Source organism: Eulemur rufifrons, chromosome 24, assembly GCF_041146395.1.
Source record: "Eulemur rufifrons isolate Redbay chromosome 24, OSU_ERuf_1, whole genome shotgun sequence".
Classification (NCBI taxonomy): domain Eukaryota; kingdom Metazoa; phylum Chordata; class Mammalia; order Primates; family Lemuridae; genus Eulemur; species Eulemur rufifrons.
The window spans coordinates 15,338,872-15,352,026 of record NC_091006.1 but is presented as its reverse complement, the minus strand read 5'-3'; the positions used below and the strand labels follow the sequence as shown (position 1 = coordinate 15,352,026).

Sequence of the window (13,155 nt, the reverse complement as noted above, 5' to 3'; positions counted from 1 at the left end):
CCCTGTGTCTGGACGTCCTCCTGAGAAGCGCTGTGGACGGAACACCTGGCATCCAGCGCCTCTCTCTTTGGGGTCCCACCAGCCCCATCTTGGGAGGGCGGAGCAGTCCCTGAGGGAACTGCCCTGCGCTGCTTTTGGGTCCACTCCAGCCTCAGGTGTGGCTGCACAAAACAGCCTCCCCCCTGCGTCACCAGCCCTGACCCCGTCGTGACCATGCAGACTCTGGGCTCCCTCCCTGCGTCCGCACAGCAGTGGGAACCTCCACCCTAATGACCCCCTGATGGCCCCAGGTACCTGCGGCCACTCAGCTTTGGCCTCTGTTTTTTGATGTGGGTACGACTCCATTTGGGGAAACTTCATGTCTCTTTTTCTGCTCATGATTTTGAGGATGTGCGTGTTTCAGACACACTACATGTGCATTTCTCAGCGCTGGGAGGAGTTGGGGGCATCAATCGTCCACCTCGACTATGCATCGCGACGCCAGGGTCCTCTCATGTCCTCACCCCTCGTGTCTTAACCTGGTCTGTAATTAACCAGGATTGAGCCCCTCCCATCGCCCAGACACCACTGACCCCACACCCACTGTGAGGATGGGGTTCCTGACCACGTGCTCCAAATGAGGAAACTGAGGCTCAGAGATGGGAATTTACTGCCCAGCTCACACTGGCGGTGGATGATAATCAGGAATTAAATAAAAATCAACTCCCCACCCAATGCCCCAAATCACAGCTCAAACATAAGTAATTGTTCCCAAAACCCTGAGCAGCACCTGCCCGAGGAAACCAGGGGATGAGGAGGCCGGAGTGGCTGAGAGGTTGGTTCCCAGGGAGGGGCAGGTGACGCTGCTGCTAAAAATAGTGAAAGGGGAGGAGAAGCCCAAGAAGGGGACTGTTTGGTAGAATGAAAACCCACAGACTACCCCCAGGAGAGGAGTCACTTTTCTTCCCTAATTGCCCTGTATGTCCCCTTTGTGCTCACGGCCACAAGGCAGCTCAACGGGAACTGCACCGTCAGATGCCCGTGTGTCTCTGCTGGTCGGAGTCTGCCGTGGGCCCGAACCTGCAGCTTCCCTGAGGCATCTCCAGGGCGGTGAGACGACTGCCGTGGTGAGGCCGCGGCACTGGGCTGAAGGAGGGAAGGAGGCCCCGTGGAGAGGCTCCGAGAGGGAGGAGGGGCCCTCATCACCCTCACCAGGGAGGGGCCAACGTAGAAGGCACTGGGTCTGTTGGCCGCTATGTCCTAAACTTCAGTAACATGAGGACAGATGAGGCAGAAAGTGGCTTGGGGGTCAAGGAGACCCCATGTCTGTCTGAAATGTCTTCAGACACCCTGGTGCCTGCCCCAGCCCCAGGCCTGGGGAAATGAGAACCAGGTTTCTGGGGAGGGCAGTTCCCCTTCCTGTGGGGCTACTGATGGGACAACCCCATGACGGGAAGGACCCAGCCTCCCTCTGGGTGGCAACATCCTATGTGTGTCTCTGTCCTGTGGGCACCGTGGTCTCATCCATCTGCACAGCCGGGGCCAGTGGGAGGAGACACCATGACCCCCACCCTCACGGCCCTGCTCTGCCTCGGTGAGACGGGAAGAGGGGAGGGGAGGCCTGGTCTGGGAGGGACCCCACCCCACAGCCAGGCCCTGCTCTAGCAGGAGACCCCAGGGACCCAGGAGGCTCCTGGGGAGGACAGGACATGCTGAGCCTTCAGGGGACAAATCTCTCACAGGGAACTCTCTTCCAGGGCTGAGTCTGGGCACCACAACCAGCGTGCAGGCAGGTGAGTCTGTCCCAGGTTTCCCAGGTCCCTCCTCACTGGGGACAAGGGGACACCCCTGGGCAGCTGGGGGTGGGGAACAGCAGCTCTGGGCTGACTGATGGGGACATCTGGAGGGTCCTGGGCTATGAGCTGGGATCTGAGGGGTGGGGATGTCTTGGGACCCAGCCTCTGATTTCCTTCCAGGGACCCTCCCCAAACCCACCCTCTGGGCTGAGCCAGACTCTGTGATCACCTGGGGAAGCCCTGCTACCATCTGGTGTCAGGGTACCCTGGATGCCAAGGAGTACCATCTGGAGAAAGATGGAAGATCAGTATCCTGGGACAAACAGAAACCACTGGAGCCTGGGAACAAGGCCAAGTTCAACATCCAATCCATGACAGAGCACTACATTGGGCAGTATCGCTGTTACTGTTACAGCCCCACTGGATGGTCAGAACCCAGTGACCCCCTGGTGCTGGTGGTGACAGGTGAGGGGACCCTCAGGGGTCCCAGCCCCAGGATCTGCCCTCAGTGGTGTCTCCCTCTCACAGCCCAGCTCTGAGGGATGATGTGGGAGGTGTGAGCCCCATTGAACACAGCTGCCTCCTTCTCCCCTAGGATTCTACGGCAAACCCACCCTCTCAGCCCTGCCGAGCCCTGTCGTGAACCCAGGAGGGAACGTGACCCTCCAATGTGTCTCACAGGATGGATTTGGTGGGTTCATTCTGATCAAGGAAGGACACAAGCTCTCCTGGACCCGGGACTCACAGCGAACCTCCTATGGGCAGCACCAGGCCGTGTTCCCTGTGGGCCCTGTGACCCCCAGCCACAGGTGGACGTTCAGATGCTATGGCTATTACAGGAACAGCCCACGGTTGTGGTCGCAGCCCAGTGACCCACTGGAGCTGCTGGTGTCAGGTAAAGAGATTTCATCGTACCCTGTTCATTTTCGGATACCCCAAAACCGTCACTGTGAGCCTTGCTTCCAAGGGAGCCTGAGATGGGAGGGGTGGTGGGGAAACAAAGGTTCCCAGGGCTACAGACCCAGAGTGTGAGAGACAGTGGGACCTGCAGGGCCAGGACAGGACATGGGAGGTGTTGGGAGGAACCAGCCCCTGCAGCCCATGGCGTGTCCTTCCCCCCAGGTGTGTCTAGGAAGCCCTCCCTGCTCACCCCGCAGGGCCCTGTCCTGGCCCCTGGACAGAACCTGACCCTCCAGTGTCGCTCTGATGTGGGCTATGACAGATTCGCTCTGTCCCAGGAAGGCGGACATGTGCTCCTCCAGCGTCCTGGCCGGGAGCCCCAGGCTGGGCTGTCTCAGGCCGAATTCCCCCTGGGCCCTGTGAGTGGCTCCCACGGGGGCCGGTACAGATGCTACGGTGAACACAACCTCTCCTCCGAGTGGTCGGCCCCCAGCGACCCCCTGGACATCCTGATCACAGGTGAGGAGCCCAGCGGGGTCAGCCAGGGACCCATACTCTGCACAGGCCCTGCTGGGGGAGCCCCAGGGGGTGATGGCCTGGATGAGGTGTGGGGGTCTCAGGGACCAAGAAGGACAGAGAGAGACAGGGGTGGTGGGGAATTGGGAGACTCAGAGATCACAGAGACAGGCAGAGACACTGAGGGTCTTCAGAGAGAGGCCCTGGGGAGGTCTCAGCTCAGAACAAGGTGGGAGCTACCCCCACCCCTCTTCCTCTCTCTAGGACAGCTCCCTGACAGACCCTCCCTCTCGGTGCAGCTGGGCTCCATGGTGGCCTTGGGAGAGAACGTGACCCTGCTGTGTCAGTCACAGAGTGTGATGGACACTTTTCTTCTGACCAAGGAGGGGGCAGCCGATCTCCTCCTGCGTCTCAGATCAAAGTACAGAGCTCAACGGTTGCAGGCTGAATTCTCCATGAGTTCTGTGACCTCAGCCCACAGGGGGACCTACAGGTGCTATGGCTCACTCAACTCCTCCCCCTACCTGTTGTCACTGCCCAGTGACCCCCTGGAGCTTGTGGTCTCAGGTGAGGACCCTGACCCTGTCCTCTCTGAACTCAAAGGGTCAGCTCAGGGCCCTGGCCCGGGAGAGCTCTGGGACAAGAAATGAGGGGGGAGAAGGGGATGGGCACTAGGGGAGGGTCCTGCCATCAGAGGTGGAAATAGACAGCACCTCCCACCCTTGGGAACCAACCCCTGAAGTCTCAGTCAGGGTGCAGAGCAGGGAGGGTGGAATGAGAGGTGGGTGAACCTCAGAGGAAACGTGATGAGACTGAGGGTAGAGGACAGAGGCCCCCACCCACCCACCTCCTGATGTCTCCTTCTCAGAATCAGAACCTCTGGGTTTCCCAGCCCCTCACCCCCAGGTCCTGACCCAGTGGGTGATGGAATCAGTTACCATGATCCCAGAGAGTCTTCAAGACTCATCTCAATCCTTTTCCCAATATTGAGGGAGGAGTCTGCTCCCAAGAGGAGCAGGGAGCAGGGTGGACATTAAGGGTGGGGTCCACGTGGCTTCTGGGACTCTGGGGATGGGACAGCTGTGACCTCTGTGGTATTCAGAGGGGAGGGAGGTGTCCGAGGTCCAGACAGGAAGGAGAGACCAGAGCTGATGGGTGGAGGGGCTGGTATGCCCCCCCTCCCTGAGCAGGACACCCAGGAGCCATCTCAACTCACCAGGGAGCCATGATCAGGGAGGGAGCAAGGCAGGTGCTTAGTCTAGGAGCCCGGTGGGAGGAACCCTGGGAGGGGGGCAGAGTCCGCCTTGGCTCAGCCCCTCCTTGGAAGGAGGAAATTGTGAGACAGTCTTTTCCCCTCCTGTCCTGGGTTCCCCACTGAATAAGGGGGAGTTGTCCGGGAGTGACCTCCAAAGACCCATCCTTTCTGACCCCCTGGGCATCTGGGATGCGGCTCATCCTAGACCTGCTCCCGTCTCCAGGCCTCTCTGGGCCTGTCCTGCTTCTCCCAGTAACAGACTTGTCAGGGTTTAAAAACCAAGGAAGACAGGGCCAGGAGCATGTGATTTTTGTTCATTAGTGTTGGAATTTCATCTTAATATGAGGAAGCCACAATACTATGATAGCAGCAAAGATTTATAAAACTCCAATGGTTTAGAATCTCCTGTCCCTCATGTATCACACAAGATCTTTTATATTTTCTACTAAGTCCACACCCACACAACTCTGCATGACACCCAGGCCCCTAACCTGTCTGGGAGGGTGTGCGGTGAGCAGAAGGAGGAGAACGGGGCGGGTCTGCGGGGTTTGGTGTCTAGGCCTGACTTGGAGACAGGAAAGATGGTGGGGCTGATGGAGAAGGAGGACAGGCCTGGTCTGTTAGAGGGAGGACAGACAGATTCCAACATGCTACCCCTATTTCTAATTCCCAAGAGACCCCGAGGATGGAGCCCCTCACCCCCACATGTGGGGTCTCTGATCCCTCTCAGGACAGCAGCCTCTCAGGTCTGGGTGGGATCTCACTGTGGTGAGGGTGGAGCCCACACCAGACACACTCCTTCAGAGAGAGGCTCCCTGGGCTGTGGGTACCGCTGGGCACGGCCCCTCCTGTGTTCCCCTGGTGGCCTCTGTGTTCAGTGCGCCCCTGAGACTAAGGAGGGACCTGCACCTGCGCACTGGGGCAAGCTAGGGAATCACTGTGCAGCACGTCTTGTGTGTAACTCATTTCTACTCCTCATTTTCTGTGCACACTCGTCTCTTGTTGCTCTCCTTTTTCTGAAATTTATTTTATTATATTTTATTTTAATTTCAATAGATTTATAGTATACAAGTGTTTTTAATTACATGGTAGAAATGTATAATGCTGAAGTCAGGCCTGTTAGTGTACCCACCACCAGACTAGCATACACTGTACCGAATAGGTAATTTTTTATCTTGTGTCCATTGAACCACTTTATGATCATATACACCCATTGTTTTGTTCCCACTTATGAGAACATGTGGTGCTTGTTTTTCCATTCCTGAGACACTTCACTTAGGATAGTGGTCTCCATTTCCATCCAAGTTGCTGCCAGAGACATTATTTTATTCCTTTTCATGAATGAGAAGTATTCCGTGGCTTATATACCGCATTTTCTTTATCCACTCATTGATTGATGGGCACTTAGAATGCTTACATTTCTTTGCAATTGTGAACTGGGCTGTGATAAACTTTTGGGTGCATGTGTCTTTTTGATATAATGACTTCTTTTCCTTTGGGTGGATACCCAGTAGTGGGATTGCTGGATAGAATGGTAGGTCTATTTTCAGTTCTTTGAAGAATCTCTATGCTGATTTCCATAGAGTTTGTACTAATTTACATTCCCATCAACAGTGTAGGAGTGTTCCCTTTTCAGCACATCCATGCCATCTATTGGTTTTTGGCTTAATAATGACCGTTCTGACAGGTGTGATATATCACATGGTGGTTTTAATTTGCATTTTCCTGACGACTAGTGATGCTGAGCGTTTGTTCATATGTTTGTGGGCCATATATATACCTTCTTTTGAAAAAAATCTGTTCATGCATTGCATTGTGCCTACTTTTTGATGGGGTTACTTGTTTTTTCTTTCTGATTTCTTTGAGTTCTTTGTAGATTCTGGATATTAGCCCTTTGTTGGATTTATACTTTGAGAATATTGTCTCCCATTCTGTAGGTTGTCCATTTACTCTGTCGATTATTTCCTTTGATGTGCAGAAACATTTTTAGTTTAATTAAGCCTCGTTTACTTATGCTTGTTGTTGCTGTATTTGCTTTGGTTGCTTAATCATAAATTCTTTGCCCAGGCTAGTGTCCAGAAGAGTTTTTGCTACATTTTCTCCTAGAAGTTTTATGGTTTAGGTCTTCCGTTCAAGTCTTCAATCCAGATTGAGTTAATGTTTGTATGTGGTGAGAGATAGGGATCCAGTTTCATTTTTCTGCATGTGGCTATCCAATTTTCCCAAACCAATCATTGACTAGGTTGTCCTTTCCCCAGTGTATGTTTTTGTCTGCCTTGTTCAAATACCTGTTGGTTGTTGACATATGGTTTTATTTCTAGGTTCTCTATACTGTTGCAGTGACCTTTGTGTCTACCATGATACCAGAAGTAGGCTTTTTTGGTTTCTATACCCCTGTAGTATAATTTGAAGTCAGATCATGTGATGCCTCCAGATTTGTTCTTGGTCGTTAGCATTACCTTGGATATTCAGGCTCTATTTTATGATTCCATATTAATTTAGGATTGTTTTTCTCTAGTTCTGTGAAAAAGGGTGTTGGTATTTTGATGGGAATTGCATTGAATCTGTAAATAATCACTTTGGGCAGTATGGACATTTTAACAATATTGATTCTTGCAATCCAGGAGTATGGAATTTTTTCCTTTGTGTGTGTGTCATCTATGATTTCTTTCATTAGTGTTTGGTAGCTCTCCTTGTAGAGATCTTTCATCTCCTTGGTTAAGTGTTTTCTAGGTATTTTTTTTTTTTTGCAGCTATTGTAAAAGATATTGATTTTTTGATTTGATTCTTGGCTTGAATGTTATTAGTGTATTGTAAAGCTACTGATTTGTGTACATTAATTTTGTAATGTAAAACTTTACTGAATTTATCTGTCACTTCCGGGAGTGTTCTGGAGGAGCCTTTTGATTTTTAGATATAATACCATATCATTCACAAAGAGAGATAGTTTGACCTCTTCTTTCCTATTTTGGATTCCCTTTAAGTTTTATTTTTAATTATTACAGGTACATAATAGTTGTATATTTTAATAGGGTATATGTGATGTTTTGATACAGGCATACAATATGAATCATGAAATCTGGGTAATTAGGGCATCCATTGCCTCAGGCATTCATCATTTCTTTTTATATATAACATTCCATTTCCACTCTTTTAGTTATTCTTAAGTAGACCCTAACATATTGTTGAATATAGTCACTTTGCTGTGATATCAAGTATTGTTCATTCTAACTATTTCACTATGCTTTTCCACCCCGTAAGCAGACTAACTTTATTCCTCCATCCCCCTACCATGTCCGTCTTCTGGTAACCATCATTCTACTCTCTGTATCCATGAGATACATTATTTTCAATATTTAGCTTTATGTTTTCATCTTGCAGCTTGTAGGATTTTCTCCTTCACTTTGACTTTGACCAGTCTGATGACCATGTGCCTTGGAGATGTCCTATTAGTAATGAATCTTCCAAGAGTTCAATGACCTTTCTGTATCCGGGTGTCCAAACTCCAGCTAGACCCAGGAAGTTTTCCTCCATTAGTCTCTCAGGTAGCTTTTCCAGGATTTTTGCTTTTCTTTCTTCTCCCTTAAGGATAAATTTCAAACATGGATTGTAAGAAAGCTGAATGATATGCAAGGATAAATATAATTCTTATTTTTGGTCATCTAACATGACCCCATAACTCTCACAGACTTTGCTCGTTCTTCTTGATTCTTTAGTCTTCATTGCTGACTAACTAGGTTAATTCAAAAGGCTTTTCTCAAGTTCTGAAATTCTTTCTTCTGTTTCATCTAGTCTGTTGTTAAAACTCTCCATTGTATTTTGAATTCCCTAAATGACTCTTTAATTTCCAGAAATTCTGTTATTTTTAAACTATGTATCTCTTTAGTATATTTTTCATTTCTCTCCTGAATTTTTGTTGTTGTTGCTTCTTTGTGTTGGTTTTCATCTTTCTCACTGATCCCACTGACCTAATTTGTGGTCCACATTTTGAGTTCCATAACCAACACTTCAAACATTGCTTTTTGGTTGGAGTCCATTACTGGAGAGGTAGTGTGATCCGCTGGGGATGCTGAAACAGCCTGCTCTTTCATATTGCCAGAGTTTTTCTCCTGGTTCTTTCTCATCTAAAACCTCTTCCCTCAGCTCCAAACAGATACCATTGTGGTTCGAGTGTCTTTTGCCAGGGTCTTGCTGCTCAGTGTAGGAAGGGAGAGTTACCCTATCCTTTGACGGATGTGGCTAGATACCCACTGTGGTGTTGCTGGCATACTGGGTTGGTTGAACCTCACACCCCTGGGAGACTGTTCACATGCCACTCATGGGGGACCAGACTGGGTAATCCCCAGTCCCAGGTTCCTGGATGGTGTGCCTGAGTCCTGGGAGCAGCAGACCAAGGTTGAGCTGGCAAACTTGCTCTCAAGCCTCCCTGGGTCCAGGAGCTGGTTGTGATGGTGAGGGGTGGGGTGCTCTCCTGCCCCAGAACACTCAGGCAAGAGAAGGATGGATGCACTGTGAGCCTGTGACAGCCGGGCCTTCTTGAGATTAGCAGCGGCAGGGAGCTGTGGGACACACAAGCCACTAACACCTTCCTCTTTTGGCAATGACTGTGGTCTCTGTCCTTCTGGTATACAAAAGCACCCAGATTGCAGCTCCCGCGCTGACCCAGCTGCAGCAGAGATGGCAGAGGTGGCTCAACCCGCTGTTTGTAGAGAAAGCAGACTGGTTGTGGGCTGTGGCTGAAATGCTCCAGGGGGGCGAATGTTGTTGCGCCAGGGACTTGCCTCTGGGGATGACAGACTCCTTGCAGAAGAGACAGGCAGCTTGCAGCTTGGGGAGAGGACTCATAGCCAAACTTTCCTTTATAGGAGGTGGTGGTAGCTTTTGTCTTAGTGGCACACAAACCTGCTTGCTGCTCCTTTTTAGGAGAAGGGAGAGAGCCCTAAGCTCCATGGAAGCCTGGTGTGACGGGTGGTCTGTCAGAGGCAGGGTAGCTGCTCCCAGGGGCCCTGGCTTAATGGTCCCCTGTGGAACACTCACCAGTCCTGAGCAGGAACAGCATTTCAGCCATTGCTTCCTTTGTGGCAGGGGTGGGGCACAAAGGAAGGCGGGGAAGGCCCCAAATTATGGAGAGTGTCTCCACTGGGGAAAGCATAGACAATATCACATCACAAGCCAAGGGCACACTGGTGCAGGAGTGTGTGTCACAGGTCAGAACTCCAGGAACACCGCTGCTTTCCTGTGTCTGCCTATTCCTTTGTGGTTGTCACAGTTCCAACAGCGATTGGAGAATCTTTGTGTCGGATCCAGTATCAGGGAGGCTGAGGGGCTATGACTTCCCTGGCTGGATAGAGGCACCTGGCGTGCGTGCAGGCAATATGGCACCTGCCATTTCAGCCTGGGTCCGTGGTGAGGGGAAGCGACCTTACATGGGCCTGCTGCCCAGTGCTATGTCCCCAAGAAATTCTCAGTTCACTAGTGTCAGCAGCATCTGCATTTGTCAGGACAGAAGGGCTGTCCCACAGATGAGGAGCTGGCAATCTGCCACAGGTGTGAGGGGGGGGAAAAGTCATCACTCCCGCCTACCTTTTCTGCCAGGCTCCAAATCCCTGGGGAGTTGGTCTCTGCCAAAATGTTGCTCCTCCTTCTTCAGCTCCACCACTTCTTCCCACGGGACCTCTAGTAAGGGCAGATTCTGGCTCTTTCCCTTAGTATTTCACCTGGGCTGTCCTTTCTCACCTGAAACTTCTTCCCCTATTTGGGACAATCTGGCAACCAATGTCTCTAATCAGCCATCTCGTCACTCTCCCCTGTCTTCTTCTGAAACTTTTAAAGTAATGATTAAATATATAAATTTATAATTTAAATTTAAATGATGTGGATGTATGATTGAAAAGTAAGTAATTCTCCTCCCATTTTCATTGGGACTTAATTTAATTTATACATTTGATTTGGAAAATAGTTTCTTTTAAATAAATCTTTCTATCCTAACAATTTAAAATTGAGGCATAGGAAGGAACTTTAGTGTTTTTGAAATTTTATTTATAAGAATTTTGTACATTCACTCACATTCAAAGAATTGTTAAACTACTTTAATAATTTATAAGAAAGGTCTTTCACTCCTTTACATTTTTAAAACACGAGATAGGTATGTATGAGAAAGCTATTGGTTCAAGTCTATTCACTTTATTCAGTATCAGCTGACAATAGATTCCTCCCTTCCAATTACTTTCTGTTAATCTCTTCTAATATACTGATAAAATTTATATATGCCACAAGAAAACATAAATTTCATGTCTTTCCTCTAAATTGCATATTAATACATAACTACATGTTAAATAAATTTGGAAAGTTTGCTTTTTACATGTCTATGTATAATTATATAAATTACATGTGAATATATGTGTACATCTAAACATATTTAGATATATTCATACATATGCTCGATATTTTTGACATAATATGTTTTAACATCATTGTTATTGACCTTCCCACCTAGACTAATTCTTCATAAAAGCAGAAATCTTCTTTGATGAGCCCGTGATAACACCACCCCTTAGAAAATATATATTTGTATATGTGTATGTGTGGGTCTGTGTGTGTGTGTATCACATTCCAGCTGTTCCCAACTATATGAAATATTAATTACCAAGAGATTAAGGGGAGGATGAGTACCCAGGTGACCTGGCTGAGGTGGGGTGAAGGGGAGGCAGCCCCAGATGTTCACCCTTTTGTGTTCCTCACATTCAGGAGCCCCTGAGGTCCAACCCTGCATCCACGGTGCCTGGGTCCTCAGTCACGGATAAGTGGAAATGTCCAGGGTAATTAGCTTATGTGGTCCTATCTCCCAGACAGAACAGAGAGCACACTAGGGCTCAGTTATTTCTGTATTGGGGACCATTTTCCTTGCTGGTGCTGAGCACTTAGGGTCCAGCAAAACTCTCCCAAAATGACTGAGAAGCAAAGTTTGGATCCAAAGAGCACAGGAAGGCTGAAACAATTCGACAAGGAGGTGAGGGTGACTCTGCTACAGCAGAGAAAGGGTTTATTGAGAAACTGCATGAAAGTCACATCATAAGACATGAAGAAATATAGAAGGCAGAGCCCAGGAGAGAGGCTGGGCTCAGGTCTCTTCATCCCCCGCCCCTTCCTGTCTGTTTTCATCCTCAGGAGCACCTGAGACCACGAGCCCAGCAACAAGCAAGTCAGACCCCACGAGTGGTGAGTGAGGAGACCCCCTCAGTCATGGGCTGGGCACTCAGGGTCAGGCCCTGTCCAGGGGAGGACGGTGTCCTGGGGGAACCTCCAGGGATTGCAGGTGACTTTGGTCTGCTCTGACCTTTCGGTTTAATTAGCTATGGATTTTAACATGTTTTTCTCAATGACCAGCTGTAGTAGGTTTGGCCAGTTTATTTTATCTAATACAATGAATAATAAATATTAAGCTCTTGGTTAAATGTTTGTCAGCTAATGAAAATGTTATGAAAAAGCCTTCTGTCTTCACTCCCCAGCCCCACACCCCCAGGATTACACGGTGGGGAAGCTCGTCCGCTTGGGCGTGGCTGGCTTGATCCTGGTGGCCCTCGGGATTCTGCTGTTTCAGGATTGGCACAGCCAGAGAAGCCCCCAAGGTGCAGCCCAGAGGTAAACTCCAGAGGCAAACTCCAGAGGTAAACTCCAGAGGCAAACTCCAGAGGCAAACTCCAGAGGTAAACTCCAGAGGCCACAGTGCACCATCCAGAGTGGTCGATCCTTGGAAGTAATTCTGATGATCCCAGGAGGCTCTGGAAGAGAAACTAGGGCATGTTCTGTCTGCTGGTCATTTCCAGAGGTGGGAATCACTGTCCAAGTGCAGGGACACCGTGCATGGTGGGGAACCTGTAGCCCTAAGGAAACTTGTTGCCTTCCTGGTCCTTAATTGCAGCCTGTTGACCTAATTCAAGTTCTACAGAACAAATACTTTCTTTAAAAGGGATGCAACAGAGAAAGATGAAGCTTCTCTTGCCCCCTGTGGTGCTTAAAAAGAACTGTCTTGAAATCAGAGGGGGCAGGATCCCCACACACGGCTGGGGCGATCTGTGGAGGACCATTAAACTGTGATACATTTCCTCTATTCAGGTATTGACTTTCCTTAACTGAATACCCTCCTTTTCCAACCTTCAGACATGAAGCTACATTTCATACGGCAGCTTTGGGCCCGCACCTCTGTACCCCTTCATGCTCTGGTCCACTGTCCTGTAAACACAGTTTTCTTTATGTCTAATTTCCACATTCCCTGATGCACTCTGTTTAACCTCCATCTCTTCAGTAAGAGGTCCAACCTGTTCCCACAACTGAATAAGTGGGAGAAGATCACATTCCAACCAGAAAAATGTCACAAAAATGATGCCCTGACACCCTGCCAACCCTTCCCTCTTTATCAGATGCTGTCTACCTACTTTCTCCTAAAATATTATCACTTGGAATCATGACACCGGCTTTCGTGTGACAACTCAGTGGTATGTTGATTCTGAAACAGACATTTTTTAAATGCTCTTACTTGTGGCCTTTTCCAGTCTCAGGGGTGTGAATATTTTCATGGTCAAAGACAAGGTGCCTATAGGACATCCCTGAATGCACAATGGGAAGCGATGAATGGAATTGTCTTCACAAATGAATCTGAACCATCCGCAGCACATCTCACTTACAGCTCCCACGTCCACACCTGTGTTT

General features: G+C 49.1%; 2 protein-coding genes across 2 annotated transcripts in view; one reads left to right on the top strand and one right to left on the bottom strand.

Moving 5' to 3' along the window:
* LOC138374879 (leukocyte immunoglobulin-like receptor subfamily B member 3) overlaps positions 1-12,091 on the top strand; it is a 39,337-nt gene extending 27,246 nt beyond the window's left edge. The window contains exons 9-16 of the mRNA XM_069458095.1: positions 1,437-1,573; positions 1,737-1,772; positions 1,956-2,240; positions 2,371-2,670; positions 2,898-3,194; positions 3,456-3,795; positions 4,084-4,097; positions 11,955-12,091. Of these exons, the coding sequence (XP_069314196.1) occupies positions 1,437-1,573; positions 1,737-1,772; positions 1,956-2,240; positions 2,371-2,670; positions 2,898-3,194; positions 3,456-3,795; positions 4,084-4,097; positions 11,955-12,091 (1,546 nt within the window). The remainder of the gene's footprint in view (positions 1-1,436; positions 1,574-1,736; positions 1,773-1,955; positions 2,241-2,370; positions 2,671-2,897; positions 3,195-3,455; positions 3,796-4,083; positions 4,098-11,954) is intronic.
* The window catches only part of LOC138374230 (NACHT, LRR and PYD domains-containing protein 7-like), a 672,516-nt gene that overhangs the window by 541,079 nt on the left and 118,282 nt on the right, over positions 1-13,155 (bottom strand).